General features: G+C 31.9%; 1 protein-coding gene across 11 annotated transcripts in view; it reads left to right on the forward strand.

The window, feature by feature from the left end:
- Positions 1 to 18,801, forward strand: part of LOC134683334 (cytochrome c oxidase assembly protein COX18, mitochondrial-like) — a 48,559-nt gene that overhangs the window by 19,179 nt on the left and 10,579 nt on the right. For 8 of the 11 annotated variants that reach the window (XM_063542572.1, XM_063542575.1, XM_063542574.1 and 5 more), the window contains exons 2-4: positions 6,713 to 7,342; positions 10,053 to 10,197; positions 11,860 to 11,990. In XM_063542572.1, the coding sequence (XP_063398642.1) occupies positions 6,713 to 7,342; positions 10,053 to 10,197; positions 11,860 to 11,990 (906 nt within the window). Of the gene's footprint in view, positions 1 to 628; positions 689 to 6,712; positions 7,343 to 10,052; positions 10,198 to 11,859; positions 11,991 to 18,801 lie in introns of those variants that run through there. The other 3 variants (XM_063542577.1, XM_063542576.1, XM_063542568.1) reach the window with 2 other exon arrangements.

Genomic DNA, 18,801 nt, shown 5'->3' on the forward strand with positions numbered 1-18,801 from the left:
CGAAAAAGGGAATTCCGTAAAATCTCCTATAAAATGCTAGTGTGAGATAGGAGCATGATTTTGCAACTTGTAACTCCGAAAGATTCAGTTTTGTCAAAGCCTGCTGCATCTCTTAAGAATGCATGTGTACAACAATTCTTTTGTTGAAACATTTGTACTATTGACCATGATTGACTTTTGATAATGAAAGTCAAGTATTAACAAAGAGCTCCATTCACATGTGGAGTTGTACTCATGATCACATGACTGCAGACAGTAATGATGTCCATTGACAGGTGATTACAGGTAAATTTGCCAATCAAGAATTGGCAAGATAACAATAGAAGAAACTGCAAATACAATTATTGATTAAATGCAATATGTTATGTCACTATACTAAACTAGGAATGTTTGACAAGCTTTCATACTGGTCATAATATGGTTTTAAGAAAACCATGCTCCATTTTGGTAGAATAATTTGTTTTGAAAAAACAAAGAATTATACACCAATTGGTCTATACCATTATATGTCAATTGGTGGATTATATGTCAATTGAGGTATAATCCACCAATTGGTGGTTATTCCTGACCTGATGAATGAGAATGTGTATGAGAGTCACCATCCTTCTCTTCACTGATTATATTTTTTGTGACACTTAGACAAATGGAAGTTTTTAACGACCTTGACTGGCTATACAGCCCTTGCACGGTCAGTGTGACACTTAGGGAGCTACCACTTGATTTTTAGGGGGGGGCTAGGAAGAAAAATTTTGTCCTGTTTTTTTTAACTGTAATCTCTGTCCTGCCTTTTTATTTTTCACTCTGTTCGGTCCTGCCTTCTTTTTTTTTTAGTTTCATCCTAGCCCCCCCCCCCCCCATAAAAATCAAATGGTAGCTCCCTTAGACTCTGTCAAAATGTTTAAACATAGCTTAGTCGTGATTTGCTCAACATTTTTTTTTATTTTTCTGAGCACAGTCAATGAGTTTAATATACAAAATAAAAATAATATACTAGATTCCAACAAATATGAGGGTATCACTATCAGCCTTCAATTCAAATTCAAAGTTTTATTGCCATATAAACTTTACAGTTTGTGACATAATATAACAACAACAAAAACAAATAAAGACAATAACTAAGTAACTCAATACATATACACAAATTCAGGTAAATATTAAAGGGTCCCCTGTCCTCAGTTCCATTGACTTTTTTATAAAGGATCCTAGTTTATTTACTTGTGTTGGTGTTGATGGGTTAAGTATATATATAACTTTGTCATTGTCAGTGAGATTAGCAAATGAATTACTTTCTCTGTTAATGCAATCAAAATATATTAATCTAATATTGAATTATGAGAACAATTTATTAAGAAATGTTTCTCATCATCTAGTACTTTGCATTTTTTGCAAAGTCTGTCTTCGCGAGGAATTTTAAAATGCCTTCCTTTTTAATTAATAATGAATGGTCACTGATTCTAAGTTTTGTAATAAATTTTCTTAATTCAAAGTTTGGGTTAGAGAGGTACGGTTTGATCAATAGATTTGGCTCAAGTGCTTTATAAAAATTTAATTTACTTTTATCATCAATAGATGTTAACTTATTTATCAACAGGTTGTTGTAGTATGAGTTTATTTGGGGTTTAATATAGAGTGGGGTGCTCATTTTTGCCAGTGACACAATTTCGCCGTTTTAGGATTTTGAGGTGTAAAAACTTCAAAGGATGGCTGAAATGGAAAAATGTACTGGTAAATTATATTTTTATAACAAATATGATATTTTTTTTAACTGAAACAAAATTGCGGCTCCTACTGAAATGACCTTAAAACGGACAACGATTTTCAAACAATTTCCTGAATAAAAAATATGATTTCAAAGAAGTGTTTCTAAGTAAATATTTGACTGAATGTCCTAATTTTGAATTCTTTACACCTTTGAAAAGTCTGCTATTCATCTACAATGCAATTGATTTAATAAAAATTGTTAAAAGCCGCGGTTATTTTGTTTTAAATAGATGTGTAAAAACGGCGAATATGTGTCCTCCATTGTCTAAATATCCGGAAATTTCAAGCACCCTTTAATCTAACTTTTCAGATGATTTTTTTCAAACAAACACGTTTTCAAGCTTGAGAATATTTTGTATTTGAAGTTATCTTCATATAGAAATATCAGTATACTTCAAAAACATTTAGACCTGACCATAAACTGTAGAAAACATGGAAAGATGTGGGGAAAATGGGCACCCCACTCTAACTTGTAATATTTTTTAATTGTTTTAAATTATCACAGGTTTTTAGTCTATCTATATCAATGTTAGATTCAGAAAGAATATCTTTTGCAAAAGTGAACCATGAATAGGTGCCACTAGAATCCAAAGTTTTAGTTAATTGAAAAGATTCATGTAATAAGGGATTCAAGTTTGAGGTGAAAAGCCTTGCTAAATACATAAAAGTTTGGGTTTTTATATGACATTCAATAGGCAGTCTTCCCAATTCGTTCCTTGTACCAAAATTTGAGGCACTTTTGTTAGTGCCTAGGGTAAACTTGCAATAACCAAGATGCAAGTTTTCTATTGGAGTCTTGTCAATAAAATTAAATGGGTCCACAATTTTTCCAGAAACCAAAGCTCTTTTTTTAGCTTTGAAATACATGTATGTTACATATGAGTCCAAATATGTTATTTCAGAATTATAGGTCTCACTAAGGTGTCAAATAAGTCTGAAGGCTGCCAAGAGAATTAGTATATGTTTTAATAGAGAACAAAACCTTTTTTGCCTTTTTTGTTAATTCAGCTGTACTATGATGTACAAGTATAGATGCTTCAGGCTTTTGCTTTGTTGTTGAAAAGACCATACTTTTTGTTTTATTTATGTTTAGAGAAAGCTGCCAGTTTTCACAAAACATGGAAACTTTATTTAGACTATTTTGGAGACCCTCCTTAGATTCTGATAGTAAAAGCAGATCATCAGCAATGTGACACAACAATTGAGATATCTACCCAGATTTATTACTGGCACTTACATGTGTCCAATTTCAAAAATAAATGTGTTTTTGGCAAATCAGATCGCCACATTCATCTTTTGATCAGAATTCTTTTAAGCCACCAGAATTAAACCAACCCTAGCCCATCATTCTTGAATGACTCCAGTTATCCATGCTCTATTTACTTGCATGAGTGTACCTGGGACAGTGATGCTATTGTTTGTGATAATTGCGATAAATGGTGTCACATTGGATGTGTAAATATAAGTCCATCTATGTATGAAAAGTTTGGAAATTCATCAGCACTTTGGATATGCCCGATATGTGATACTCCTTATCACTCTAGAACCATTTTTCAATCATACCTCTCATCAGGTAATTCTATTTTAAACCCTAACTCATATTCAGTACTTTCAGATAGTTCAGCTTTTTCTTTGAGCTTCAATATAAATGATAATCATGAAAATTTTTGAGACCCAGTTGCTACATCATCACCAAAACCAACAGTGACTAAGCAATTAAGAAATATGAATATTAATAGACAAAACTCATTAAGAGTTCTTCAGATAAATTTTAGAAGTTGTAAACATAAAGTTCCTCAAATTGAAAATTTATTGACATCATCCAGATATTATTATTGGTAATGAAACTTGGCTAAACAAAGATGTATTATCTTCTGAAATTTTTCCAAACACACAATTTGAAGATGTATTCCGAAACGACAGGGTCGGAAAAGAAGGTGGAGGTGTATTAATCGCCATTAAAAAAGGTATTATTTACCAAGAAGTATATAAAAGCAAAAATGTACATGTAGAACTTATTGCTGCCCAAATTAATATAACTGATACTTAATCCTTAGTTATTATTTCTGCATATAGACCACGAAATAAAAATGATAAAGACTATCTAAAACAAATGATCAATGAAATTAATGAACTTAAGTTAAAATTTAAAAATTCCACCTTCTGGCGTGGTGGTGACTTTAACCTTCCAGACATAAAATTGCCTGAGCAAAATATACATGTATCTGGCTCAAGGTATTCTAAGGAATTGAATGAAGCATTTACAGATATGCTGAACAACTGAGGCATTGAACAAATGGTTGATTTCCCAACTAGGGAAGATAATATCCTTGACCTTTTCTGCACAAACCAACCTGCATTAATAACAAAAATAAAATCTATACCAGGTATATCTGACCATGATATTGTTTTAGTGGATGCAATCTGCAAGCCCCAAAGATCTAAACAATCACAAGCTAAAATTTATTTATGGAAAAAGGTTGATATTAAAAAGATAAAAGAAGTAACATCTCATTTTATATCTGAACTTATATCTCAGACTAATGAAAATTTAAATATTGACCAATTACGGAATAAATTCAAAGAAGGTAGTAATAAAATAATAGATGATAATGTTCTAAGCAAAAAAACTAAATCTAAGTACACCAACCCTTGGGCAAATAGGGATATAGACCATTTATGTAAAAAACAACGTAAAGCTTACAATAAAGCTAAAAAAAAATGGTAAACAAGAACATAACTTTAGATAAATATAAAAAGTTAAAAGCTACTGCTCAAAGAGAAATAAGAAGAGCCCAGAGCACGTACATGCAAGAAATAATAAGCCCCCAGTTAGAAAAAAAACCTAAATCTTTCTGGCAATTTATAAAAAGCAAAAAAAACAGAAACATCTGGAGTGTCACCATTAAGAGGAAAGGATGGTTTATTGTATAGTGAGCCGAATACTCAAGCTAACATCCTAAATGAACAATTTAAAAAGGCTTTTATTACCGAAGATACATCCTCTATGCCAAATAAAGGTACAAGTCCCCACCCCACTATGCCATACATATTTATTAGTAATATTGGCTTATTAAAGTTACTTAAAAACAAAGCCGCTGGCCCTGATAATCTGCCAGCATATTTTTTACATAATTTTGCAAAAGAATTGTCTCCATTTTTGACATTCTTTTTCCAAAAATCTATTGATACTGGTAAAATCCCAAATGATTGGAAACAGGCTAATGTTGTACCAATATTTAAAAAAGGTGACAAGCATAACGCTATTAATTATAGACCAGTTTCATTAACTGCAATATGTTGCAAAATTTTAAAACACATTTTAACAAGCAACATAAGGAAACATCTTACAATTAATAACATATTAAATGATAGTCAACATGGGTTTAGAAGTAAAAGGTCTTGTGAGACCCAACTTATCATCAGCATTCAAGATCTTGCAAAATCATTGGGATATGGTAACCAAATATATGTCATACTTTTAGATTTTTCCAAAGCTTTCCATAAAGTCCCCCATCAAAGATTAGCCCAGAAATAAGAATTTTATGGTATTAGAAATCAAAATTTAAAATGGATAAATGACTTTTTAGCTGACAGGCAACAGCAAGTACTATTAAATGGTGAAAAATCTTCAAAATTAGCTGTTGACTCAGGTGTCCCTCAGGGAACAGTTTTAGGCCCAACATTATTTTTACTATTTATTAATGATCTAGCCGAACATGTAACTTGCAATGCAAGACATTTCGCAGATGACTGTTTATTATATAGAAATGTAAATAATAGTTCTGATGCACAATTACTCCAAAAAGATTTATCTAGTTTAGTAAAATGTGAAGAGGATTGGCAAATGAGTTTTAATCCTGTGAAGTGTTATGTAATTCATATAAATTTCTAAAAAAAGTAAACCTTCTGCTTTTGATTATATATTGCACAATCATGTTTTAGAAGCAGTAAAAGACAGTAAATATTTAGGTGTAACTATAAGCCATGATCTTGACTTGGGAACACATATAAACAATATTACTTGTAAGGCAAATAAAACCTTAGGTTTTCTTCGTAGAAACTTGGAAAATTGCACACGTAAGGTTAAAAACCTTACGTACACATCACTTGTCTGTCCAGTCGTCGAATACTCTTTCCCTGTTTGGGATCCGTACAAAAAACAACAAATCACTACAGCGTAAGGCCGCCAGGTTTGTCTTCAATGATTATAAAGACAGATCACCTGGAGCAGTTTCAAATTTAATAAAATCATTGGAATGGGAAAATTTAGAAATAAGAAGGATTGAAGCTAGATTAACTATGCTATATAAAATAAATTGGGGGTTAGTTGAAGTTCCTAAGGACAATTTAACAATATCTGATAGACGTACTAGGGGGAAACATAAATTTAGGCAAATATCAACAAATAAAGATTTCTATAAATTTTCATTTTATCCTCGCACTATTTCGGACTGGAACTCACTACCTGAAGCAATAGGTATGTCTGACACCCTGGAATCCTTCAAAAGTGGCATATCCACTCTAACACTTGAAGGATCCACAACAATTTATTAAACTACAAAGCCACTGTACATAATGTTATTGTTAACAATTTTTCTTTGTCATATTATTTTTAAATTAAGTCCATATGTACATAGCACACAAGTTCCGGGAAGTTTTACACTCCTACCTAGGAGTCTACTCCCGTATTCGGAAGAAGAAGGAGAAGAACAGTGAAACAAGTTCGTTGATGCTAGGAGTATGAGCGTACTCATGCAGTAATGATAATTTGACAATCTTTTTTTGAAAAGGGCACAAACTTTTAAGTATTTGAAAATGACCGAAATTAGGTGAAAAAATTTCCGGATCCTAAAATCCTTGCTTGCACATACATGTAAATAACCTTTAACCTTTGCCATTTTGATTTGTGTGATTTTGTAATACTAGTAATTTCTTTGATATTTTACAGATGAGAATGGTATTTCTTAAAAGGTCTTCACAGTCAATTGATCATATTCTAAATGTGCAAAGAATAAAATGGACACAAGTTGGCTGCAGAAATATGTCAGCTGTTTTACCTTGCATTGCTTACCAACAGAAAGGCTTCTCATTCATCCAAAAAAATTACCAGCTAAATAGATGCAAATATTGTTATGTCAATAAGTTTAGATATCTTTCAGTTTTCAATGAACCAAGGCATTTAGATTGTCATAATAATCCTAAATTCAGCAAAAATCTGCTGAATAGGAATATTTTTCCAGGTTTAGCAATTTCTAATACACGAAGCTTTTCTCAAGCAAGTTGGGCTTATTACACATCAACTGAATTTGCCCCAGTTCGTGTAGCTTCTGACTATATAATAACAGTTCATCACTATACTGGCCTGCCATGGTGGGCAACCATTATACTAAGTACAATTCTTTTGCGAACATGTTTAACGCTGCCCCTGTTTATAGTATCACAGAGAAACATGGCTCGATATGCTGCTGTTAACCAAGAAATGGGAGAAGTAGCCAAGACCTTGAGAGGAGAAGTATTTCATTACAGCAGGAAGCATAACTTGACACAGAATGAATCCAAGATGTTATTGGCTAGAAATGTAAATTTAATTTAAATTGTTTCTTGTGTTGACATTACAACTGAGTTATAAAAGAGCAACACAATCTTTTACATTTTAAGGTACATTGGGGTCTTAATTAAAACAGTAAGATATTTTAATACTTTGCAAAAATGTAGTTATATATTTAATATGTGTTTTAAAAAATAAAATGAAAATTGTAGGTCATGGAGTATTTTTCCAGATGGCAGGTTGTGCCAGATACAATGTAGGTCATGGAGCATTTTTCCAAGCTTCAGTTTGTGCCAGATACAATAATTTTGTGTAACATTTTTTAAAATAGAATATATATATATGCATGATATGAGATGATAGCTTTTATAATGTGCTTTTGGAACATAAAAGAAAAATGAGGTCCTTATAAGAAACTTGTTTTCTTGCTAAAAAATAGCAAAAACTTGCATAATGATAGTGTATTATAGTTTTCTGATACTACGAGGAAAAATTTAACCAAACTTTGCCACAATACTCATTGGGTATTTATTTATAAAAAAGTGTTAAATAACCCCACTCTTTTAACCAACATGGCTTTTAATAGAACCTGCTAGATCTTGAAATACACTATAAAAAGGGAAAAATTTACCAATTTTTATAATTTTTATACGACCGCAAAATTTGAAAATTTTTTCGTGGTATATTGCTATCATACTGTCGTCGTCGTCGTCGTCGTCGTCGTCGTCGTCCGAATACTTTTAGTTTTCGCACTCTAACTTTAGTAAAAGTGAATAGAAATCTATAAAATTTTATCACAAGGTTTATGACCACTAAAGGAAGGTTGGTATTGATTTTGGGAGTTTTGGTCCCAACATTTTAGGAATTAGGGGCCAAAAAGGGCCCAAATAAGCATTTTCTTGGTTTTCGCACTACAACTTTAGTTTAAGTTAATAGAAATCTATGAAATTTTGACACAAGGTTTATGACCACAAAAGAAAGGTTGGGATTGATTTTGGGAGTTTTGGTTTCAATAGTGTAGGAATTAGGGGCCAAAAAAGGGCCCAAATAAGCATTATTCTTGGTTTTCGCACAATAACTTTAGTTTAAGTAAATAGAAAATAATGAAATTTAAACACAATGTTTATGACCACAAAAGGAAGGTTGGTATTGATTTTGGGAGTTTAGGTCCCAACAGTTTAGGAATAAGGGGCCCAAAGGGTCCAAAATTAAACTTTGTTTGATTTCATCAAAATTGAATAATTGGGGTTCTTTGATATGCCAAATCTAACTGTGTATGTAGATTTTTAACTTTTGGTCCCGTTTTCAAATTGGTCTACATTAAGGTCCAAAGGGTCAAAATTAAACTTCGTTTGATTTTGACAAAAAATTAATCGGTTGGGTTCTTTGATATGCTGAATCTAAAAATGTACTTAGATTCTTGATTATCGGCCCAGTTTTCAAGTTGGTCCAAATCGGGGTCCAAAATTAAACTTTGTTTGATTTCATCAAAAATTGAATAAATGGGGTTCTTTGATATGCCAAATCTAACTGTGTATGTAGATTCCTCATTTTTGGTCTTGTTTTCAAATTGGTCTACATTAAAGTCCAAAGGGTCCAAAATTAAACTTAGTTTGATTTTAACAAAAATTAAAATCTTGGGGTTCTTTGATATGCTGAATCCAAACATGTACTTAGATTTTTGATTATGGGCCCAGTTTTCAAGTTGGTCCTAATCAGGATCTAAAATTATTATATTGAGTTTTGTGCAATAGCAAGTCTTTTCAATTGCACAGTATTGCGCAATGGCAAGAAATATCTTATTGCAAAATATTGTGAAATAGCAATTTTGTTTTTAATTAGAGTTATCTTTCTTTGTCCAGAATAGTAAGCAAGAAATATCTAATTGTAAGAATTTTTTTTATTTGGAGTTATCTTTCTTTGTCCAGAATCAACTTAAATCTTTGTTATATATACAATATACAATGTATATTCACTTTTTACTACCAACTGATAAATTAAAATAATCTTTACCATTCAGTGATAACAAGCAGTTTTTTTACATCTTAATATTTTATGATGTATTTAAATGAGTAGTAATTGTTGCAAACTCCATTAGAAATTTTAATTGAGATTAGTTTTGGAATAAGGGAAAGGGGGATGTGATTAAAAAAATTAGGTTAAATTTTCTCATTTGAAATTTCATAAATAAAAAGAAAATTTCTTCAAACATTTTTTTGAGAGGAATAATATTCAACAGCATAGTGAATTGCTCTAAGAGAAAACAAAATTTTTAATTTCATTAGAACACATTCATTCTGTGTCAGAAACCTATGCTGTGTCAACTATTTAATCACAATCCAAATTTAGAGCTGAATCCAGCTTGAATGTTGTGTCCATACTTGCCCCAACCGTTCCGGGTTCAACCTCTGCGGTCGTATAAAGCTACGCCCTGCGGAGCATCTGGTTACCTTTTATCTGGAAAAACTAATATAAATAGATAGAAACTTTAAAATCCTCCAATGACTGGAGGGTTTGACCTTTAATAAAGATGTTTATAATTTTTTTTGCATTATTTTGCCTTATACTTTGTGTTTTTGCCTACAGTTATCTTGAAATTTATAAAAGAAAGACAAATTAAGCAAAAATTATACAGCAAGACTAGAATTGTAAAAAAATAATTTAAAACTGTATAAAAACCGATCAATTTGGTAACATATCAGGGATGTTATTTTAAAATTATATAATTAATACTTCATAGGTGAGAAAACAGCTGAAAAAGAAGATAGAAGAACATAACTGTCATCCAGCCAGAGGAACTCTTGTTGTAGCAGTGCAGTTTCCTGCCTGGATTTTTATGTCATATGGAATCAGAAACCTATGTGGTTTTACCATTAGTAGGAGAGGTAAGTCATCATGACATGTGCCTTTGCCCCTTTTTAGCTCACCTGGACCAAAGTTCATCTGTCCGTCTGTCAGTTTCAGTCAGGAAATCCGGTTTTCCACTTTTTTTATGCCCCACCTACGATAGTTAAGGGGCATTATGTTTTCTGATCTGTCCGTCCGTTCATCCCGTTTCAGGTTAAAGTTTTTGATGAAGCTGAAGTCCAATCAATTTAAAACTTAGTACACTTGTTGCTTATGATATGATCTTTTTTATTTTAGAGCCAAATTAGACTTTTGACCCAAATTTCACGGTCCTCTGAACATAGAAAATGAAAATGGGAGTTTCAGGTTCAAGTTATTAGTCAAGGTAGTTTTTGATGAAGTTAAAGTCTGATCAACTGGAAACTTAGTACGCATGTCCCCTATGGTTTTTTTTCTTAACTTTTAATGCCAACTTAGATTTTTTACCAAATTTCATGGTCCATTTAACATGCAAAATGATAGTGCGAGTGGGGCATTCATGTAATTTGGACACATTCTTGTTTTCTTTAAGCTTGATGATATTTATTTGATATTGGGTGTATTCTTTTATCATGACAAGTTACAGATCAAACTTGAATTTTGTTCTGTTCTGATGTTATTGTGCATAGAAATTCACTCAAGTTATCAGTTTTTCGCTCATTTGTTTGTCATGATTGAAGAGGTCGATTTAAAATTGGTGAAACATAATAAATAATACTAAATTGTATTATACAATTGTTATTGCTATTTTACAACATTTTACTTTGATCATACTGACTGATAATTTTCTTTCTCATCACAGTCGAGTGATATAAAAAATGTGCCATTGTTAATGAAATTAACATAAAATTAGCAACGTTGTTATGGGTAAAATAGCGATAAACAGATTATGTTTGGTCATCTTAAGTCAATTGTTTTTTTTCTTTTTGCTGTACTGGCTCAAGCGAAAAAATCAATCTTGTTGAGATGATCAATGATAATCTATAATTATCAGAAACAAATTGAATTATATATATATTGCCAATGTGTACATTTTTATTTAGATGGAGAATATTTACGGTCAGAGTGAGTGAGTGAAAGTGAGTTAGTGAATCTTCCCTTTAGGTTTTAGATTTGAATTAGATTTATGGACGACTGAGCTGAAATAATTTGGATTAAAAAAATATAGATAACATTTTTTTAGGTAAAGCTTGCATAAAATCCAATCAAAACCGTGTGGGACTGACTTGATATCTAAATGTTCCAAGACTTATCACTACCTTTATTGATACACAAAATATAGTGCATTGACCAAAACATTCTATACATCCTATCCATGAACATTTCCAGAAATTTATCAATGTAATATATGCTTAGATATTCAAGGCAAAAAATGATGTTACACTTGTCAAGAAAATAACATAACTTTTGCAAGGTGCAGGAATCTAATATCTGTTCTGAAAATAGAATGATGTCATTGTTTAAATTATCTTTGAAAAAATTGTAGTCATCCGTTATCTAGAATTGCTTTTAAATCAACTACAACCAATGCAATAATTAATTTTACTTCCCGCTGATAAATTGAAGCAATCTTCACTGTTCAGTGCTTACAAGCACTTTGATTTTAAATCCACTTGAAAATATGACACACATAAACTTTGTGATAATTTGGTATGTTTTAGATGACCCAACAAGTATCTACGAGGGTTTTACCAGTGGAGGTGGTATTCTGTGGTTCACAGACTTAACAGTTCCAGATCCACTCTTCATACTTCCTGTCATAATTGGCATTAGTAATCTTTTACTAACTGAGGTAAACTTTCAAGAATAATACACACTTATTCCAATAGCTTGAATGATTGGAAACTCATTGAACGTTATAATGAAATCAAAATTTAGTCCTACAGTTCTGTTAGTCCCCTACCAAATAAGTCGGAGGGGACTTTAGTTTGCACTCTGTCCATCTGTCTTTCTGTCCCGCAAATCAATTTTGCACACATTTTTTTTTTCTTCCTGCTTGAAAATATTGATTTGAAATTTAATATATAGTTTTATCATGACAAGTTATAGATCAAGGTTGAATTATGTTCCAGTCTGATGATTTTATGCAGAGTTATGGTCCTTTGACTTAGAAAATTCACTCAAATAATCAGTCTTCCACATTTTTTGTTTGTCATGCTTAAAAAACAGATTTGATAATTGGTTTATTAAGTTTAATCATGACAAGTTACAGATCAAGTTCAAATTTTGTTTCACTCTGATGATTTTGTGCAGAGTTATGGTCCTTGGACCTAGAAAATTCACTCAAATAATCAGTTTTCCGTACATTTTATACTACCACAATTTAATTTTTTGTTCCTATATAAGTATTGTGTTGTCGTTGTTGTTGGTGCAGTGTTTTCCCTAGCCTATTCATGCATTGCGGTACTGCTACACATAAAATTTCGGCCGCCATGCATTTATCATACCCGCTATGCATCCTGCTTTGTGTGAAATTTTTATTATCTTATAATATGAAGTGACAATTGACAAAACTCTACAGGTGTTTCAAACTCACTGGCCTGATAATTGATCATAAATTAGATGCAACGCTCTGATTTTACAACACATTGATTAGATAGAACAACATTGAAGACTTCGATTGCATAATAGAAATCGGGAGTTCAAATTGATTTAATGATAAATATTTTAGCCTGATACAGCTTCCAAATATCCTTCCGTGAAATTTTTTTAAATTAAACCTTTAACAGTATAAATTTTACGTTTTGAAATCATAACTCAAGTCTGACATCGAAATATTTATATCAAACGCAGTTGATTAGTTTTAACAGAGAATACCTTTGACCTCCATAGCAGAGTTCAACAAATTTATGGGTCACTGAATATTCACAATTAAGATCGTTTTTGTTTTGATTTCAAAAATTATTTTATTTTCAATTGATCTTTCAAACTAGTTTTCAAAATCCAGAAGAAAGTAATAACATTGCTTGGCTGTACCTTAAGTTGAATATCTATATCCAAATTAAATTAATTAAAGCTGTAATCCATGATCACAAATTTAATGCTTTGTTTACAATTGTTGAAAGCCATGTGCTTTTTGGCGGGAAAATTCGGGAAACCCCTTATTAACAGGAAACAGTTACATTTCATTGTTATTTATAGACAGCAGGAATTTCATTTTGGAAACTGCTAAGATTTATTCATGAAATATTAATAATTTCTTTGGTTGAAACTGATAATACTCTTTTTATTAAAATAATTTACATCTAGGGGTACATGGAAAGATTTTTTTTGATTGTTTTTTTTTCAATATTACAAATATATAAAGGAGTGGGAGGACAGGGTGAAGGGAGACAGGGAGAAAGGGGGTAGAAGAAAGGAGAGGAAGGTTGGGAGAAAGGAGAAAAAGTTGGAACAAAAAATAAAATATGAAAAAATAAAATACCTCTCTTTTTTCCGGTAAATTAAAAAAAAAAAAGAAGAGGGGTAGGAGAAAGGAGAAGAGGGGTGGGAGAAGGGAGAAGGATATACCCTGTCCTCCCCCTCATAAAGTTAACAAGTCTGAAAATACATGGTTAAATGGATTTTAATTCTAAAAAGACTCATGTTTATGTTTTTTTTAATTCCTTTATTATTTCCATCATATTAAATCAGAAACAAGCTACATGTATAAGGTATTTCAAACATATATTTTTGGCTTTTATATAAGAACATTCCAGACTATTAATAAGTATGTACCATTGTACCTGTAGTAAAAAAAAAACCTGGTAGAGCCTAGAAAAATTCTACAGGGCCCTTGAAAAAACTTTTGGATCCAGCTGGCTTTGAGAAAAAATGTTAAGTATTGTTCCTAACTGTATTGCAGATTGATGTGAAGTTTTTAGACTGACATGAACAATTCATTTCACTAGTGTATTGTGTAAGAAAAAAATTTCTACAAATCTACGCCGCACACCGCGTTGCAAATTCATCTTAGACCCACCATGCATCAAGAATTTTCTAGGGAAGACACTGGTGGAGTCGTCGTCCGAAGACAGATGGTTTCCGGATAATAACTTTAGTATATGTAAATAGAAAGCAGTAAAATTTTAACACAAGGTTTATAACCACTTAAGGAAGGTTGGAATTGATTTTGGGTTTATGGTCCCGTCCCAAAACTTTAGGAATTAGGGGCCCATAACGGGTCAAAATAAGAATGTTTCTAGTTTCCAGACAATTACTTGTGTTTATTGTACCACTAGGTTCCATATTACAAAGGGAAGGTTGAGATTGAGTTAGGGGTAATTGCCCCCATGGTTCAGGAATAAGGGGCAAAAAAGAGGCAAAAAACAAGCAATTTTTCTAGTTTCCAGACAATAATTTGTGTTTATGTGTATGGATCAGGAATTAGGGACCAAAAAGGGGCAGAAAAACAAGCATTTTTCTAGTTTCCAGACAATTACTTGAGGTCAAGTGAATGGATCTCTGAAATTGTACAGCAAGGTTACCATACTACAAAGGGAAAGCTTGGATTGAGTTTGTTGGTAATTACTGAATTGGGGATTTAAAAAAAAATGGGAGGGGGGGTAATTTTTTTTTCATAATTTAGTTTCTGGTCTTAAAATTTTACATTTTTTCCATTGATTTATCAGTCAGGGGCGTTACTTAAACAAGTTATTTTTTTTAATTACTTATATAAGTAATTTTTTATTTTAAAAATAATAAAATTACTTAATAGAGTTATTTTAATTTTCAATAGAAATATAGACTAAATGTAGTTTTCATGATTTTAAACAACATTTTATATCATAAAATAAAGAATTTATCAGATTTGAGAGGAGTATAGAGACAAGGGGTTACTTTGAAAATAATGACAAAAATATTACTTGAATAAGTTATTTTGAACATTTTTGAAAAAAATAGCAACTACACTTATCTAAGGCACATATGTAATTGATTTAGGTTACACATTATAAATAACTTCAGGTCTTAATTAATTCATAAGTATCTATCTATTTATATCAGTCTGCCTTCAAGATTTTAGAGGAAAATGATAATTTAATAGTCTCAAGAGACCAATCTTTGACCCAGAAGCGTCGGTATGAAAGATAAGTGCGTCGGAAAGTTAATTAGTGTTTCTGAAGAATTAGTTTTTATATATCAAGGGAAAAATAACCAGATAACTGTGAAAATTATTTAAAGCTATTAAAATCTGTATTCTTGGACACCTATAAAAATAATATTCAGAAAAATAACTTATATAAGTTATATTTAAATTAGCCTCGTTTTCAACATTACTTGTATAGGTAATTTTAATTGTTACTTGTTTAAGTAATGCCCCTGACTGTTTATTGTTCTTATTTAAATATTAATGGAAAAAATACTGATATGGCAGGATTTACCCCCTAAATATGATACGTAAATTATAATATACATGTACAGTATTGTGCAATAGCAGGAGATCTTCAACTGCATAGTATTGCACTATAGCACAGTATTGTGCATAAGCAAAAAATCTTCAAATCAATTGCACAGTATTGTGCGATTGCAAGAAATCTTCAATTTCACACTATTGTGCAAGAACACAATATAGCAACAAAGCAAGAAATCTTATTTTGCACAGTATTATGCAATAGCAAGAAATCTTCTATAGAAAATATATATAGAAATATCTCAACCCATTTCAAATTTTTATAATCTTTGACCACATTTTGTGTGTGTCAGAAAACCTATGTTATGTCAAAAATTTGATCGTTATTCAAATTCAGACAGTATCAAGCTTGAATATTGTGTCCAAACTGTTCAGGGATCGGTTCGACTACTGAGGTTGTATCAGGCTGCGCTCAGCAAAGCATTTTATATTTGTTATGCTTCAAGATATTGATTAAATAATATGTATACAGTTCTTTTATGTTAAGTTACAGGTCAATTTCGAATTTTGTTCTGGTCATGATGATTTTGTGCAAAGGTATGATCCTTGGACCTAGAAAATTCATTCAAATGATCAGTTTTTCACACTTTTTAGCTCACCTGTCCCGAAGGGACAAGTGAGCTTATGCCATCACTTGGCGTCCGTCGTCGTCCGTCGTCTGTAGTCTGTCGTCCGTCGTCTGTCGTCCGTCGTCGTCTGTCGTCCGTCGTCGTCTGTCGTCCGTCGTCGTCTGTCGTTGTAAACTATTTCAAGAATCTTCTCCTCTGAAACTACTGGGCCAAATACTTTCAAACTTTAACTGAATGTTCCTTAGGGTATCTTATTTATAAATTGTATCCGAAGTTTTGATCTATCAACAAACATGGTCGTCATTGCTAAAAAAAGAACATAGGGGTCAAATGCAGTTTTTGGCTTATAACTCAAAAACCAAAGCATTTAGAGCAAATCTGACATGGGGTAAAATTGTTTATCAGGTCAAGATCTATCTGCCCTGAAATTTTCAGATGAATCAGACAACCCGTTGTTGGGTTGCTGCCCCTGAATTGGTAATTTTAAGGAAATTTTGCTGTTTTTGGTTATTATCTTGAATATTATTATAGATAGAGATAAACTGTAAACAGGAATAATGTTCATCAAAGTAAGATTTACAAATAAGTCAACATGACGGAATTGGTAAATTGACCCCTTTAGGAGTTATTGCCCTTTATAGTCAATTTTTAACCATTTTTCGTAAATCTTAGTAATCTTTTACAAAAATCTTCTCCTCTGAAACTACTGGGCAAAATACTTCCAAACTTTAACTGAATGTTCCTTAGGGTATCTTGTTTGGAAATTGTATCCGAAGTTATGATCTATCAACAAACATGGTCGCCATTGCTAAAAATAGAACATAGGGGTCAAATGCAGTTTTTGGCTTATAACTCAAAAACCAAAGCATTTAGAGCAAATCTGATATGATGTAAAAATGTTCATCAGGTCAAGATCTATCTGCCCTGAAATTTTCAGATGAATCAGACAACCTGTTGTTGGGTTGCTGCCCCTGAATTGATAATTTTAAGGAAATTTTGCTGTTTTTGGTTATTATCTTGAATATTATTATAGATAGAGATAAACTGTAAACAGCAATAATGTTCAGCAAAGTAAGATTAACAAATAAGTCAACATGACGGAAATGATCAGTTTACCCCTTTAGGAGTTATTGCCCTTTATAGTCAATTTTTAACCATTTTTCGTAAATCTTAAAAATCTTTTACAAAAATCTTCTCCTCTGAAACTACTGGGCCAAATACTTCCAAACTTTAACTGAATGTTCCTTAGGGTATGCAGTTTGTAAATTGTATCCGAAGTTATGATCTATCAACAAACATGGTCGCCATTGCTAAAAATAGAACATAGGGGTCAAATGCAGTTTTTGGCTTATAACTCAAAAACCGAAGCATTTAGAGCAAATCTGACATTGGGTAAAATTGTTTATCAGATCTATCTGCCCTGAAATTTTCAGATGAATCAGACAACCTGTTGTTGGGTTGCTGCCCCTGAATTGATAATTTTAAGGAAATTTTGCTGTTTTTGTTTATTATCTTGAATATAATTATAGATAGAAATAAACTGTAATCAGCAATAATGTTCAGCAAAGTAAGATCTTCAATTAAGTCAATTTGACCAAAATTGTCAATTGACCCCTTAAGGAGTTATTGCCCTTTAAAGACTTTTTTCACAGTTTGTTCATCATGTTGACTTACTTTAAAAAATCTTCTCCTTTGAAACTGCTGTATCAATTTCAGCCAAAATTAGGCTAAATGAGTTTCAGAGTATCTAGTATAAATTTTATATTTTATTTCCTTGTATGTCAAGAAACATAGCTACTATGGCTAAAATAGAACATAGGAGAAAATGATTATTTTTTTTGGCTTTTGAAGAAAATAGGACGATCCAAAGAACATTTAAATAAATTGAAAAGCCAAAATAATCATTGATGAGAGATTTAACCAAAAGAATTAAGGTGAGCGATTCAGGCTCTTGAGAGCCTCTTGTTTTTTTTCTCATCACTTTGTGTCCATCGTCCATCTTCCGTCGTCATCATCTGTCTGTAAAATTTGGCCCAGTAGTTTCAGAGGAGAAGATTTTTGTAAAAGTTAACGACGCCGGACGACAGACGACATACATGTACGACAAAGGACGCCAAGTGATGAGTAAAGCTCACTTGGCCTTATGGGCCAGGTGAACTAAAAAGTGCATACATAATATCAGCTTATGTACAATTTTCATACAACTGCAAACAAAGTTTTGGGATCATATAATGGTATGATGTTGGCATCTTCAGTGTTGTCTGTGTTTTCTGCGTGTTGTTTGAAGACACATTTGGTTTTCTGACAATTACTTTAGTTTAAGTTAATGGATCTCTATGAAATTTTTTAGGAAGGTAAATTCCACAAATTGAAGGTTGGGATTGATTTTGGGGTTGATGGTCCCAACCGTTTAGGAATTAGGGGCCCACAAGTGTCTCAAAACAAGCATTTTTTTCTAGTTTCAGGATAATTACTTGTGTATACATGTAAGTATTTAGATTGCTCTGAAGTTGTAACACAATGTTGAATACCACAGGTAGAAGGTTTGAATTTATTTTGGGGTTATGGTGCACACAGTTTTGGAATTAAGAGCCAAAAAGGGGCCAAAAACATGCATTTTTGTAGTTACTGGACAATAACTTGTG

The sequence above is a fragment of the Mytilus trossulus genome, chromosome 9 (genome assembly GCF_036588685.1).
Source record: "Mytilus trossulus isolate FHL-02 chromosome 9, PNRI_Mtr1.1.1.hap1, whole genome shotgun sequence".
NCBI classification, from domain to species: Eukaryota; Metazoa; Mollusca; class Bivalvia; order Mytilida; family Mytilidae; genus Mytilus; species Mytilus trossulus.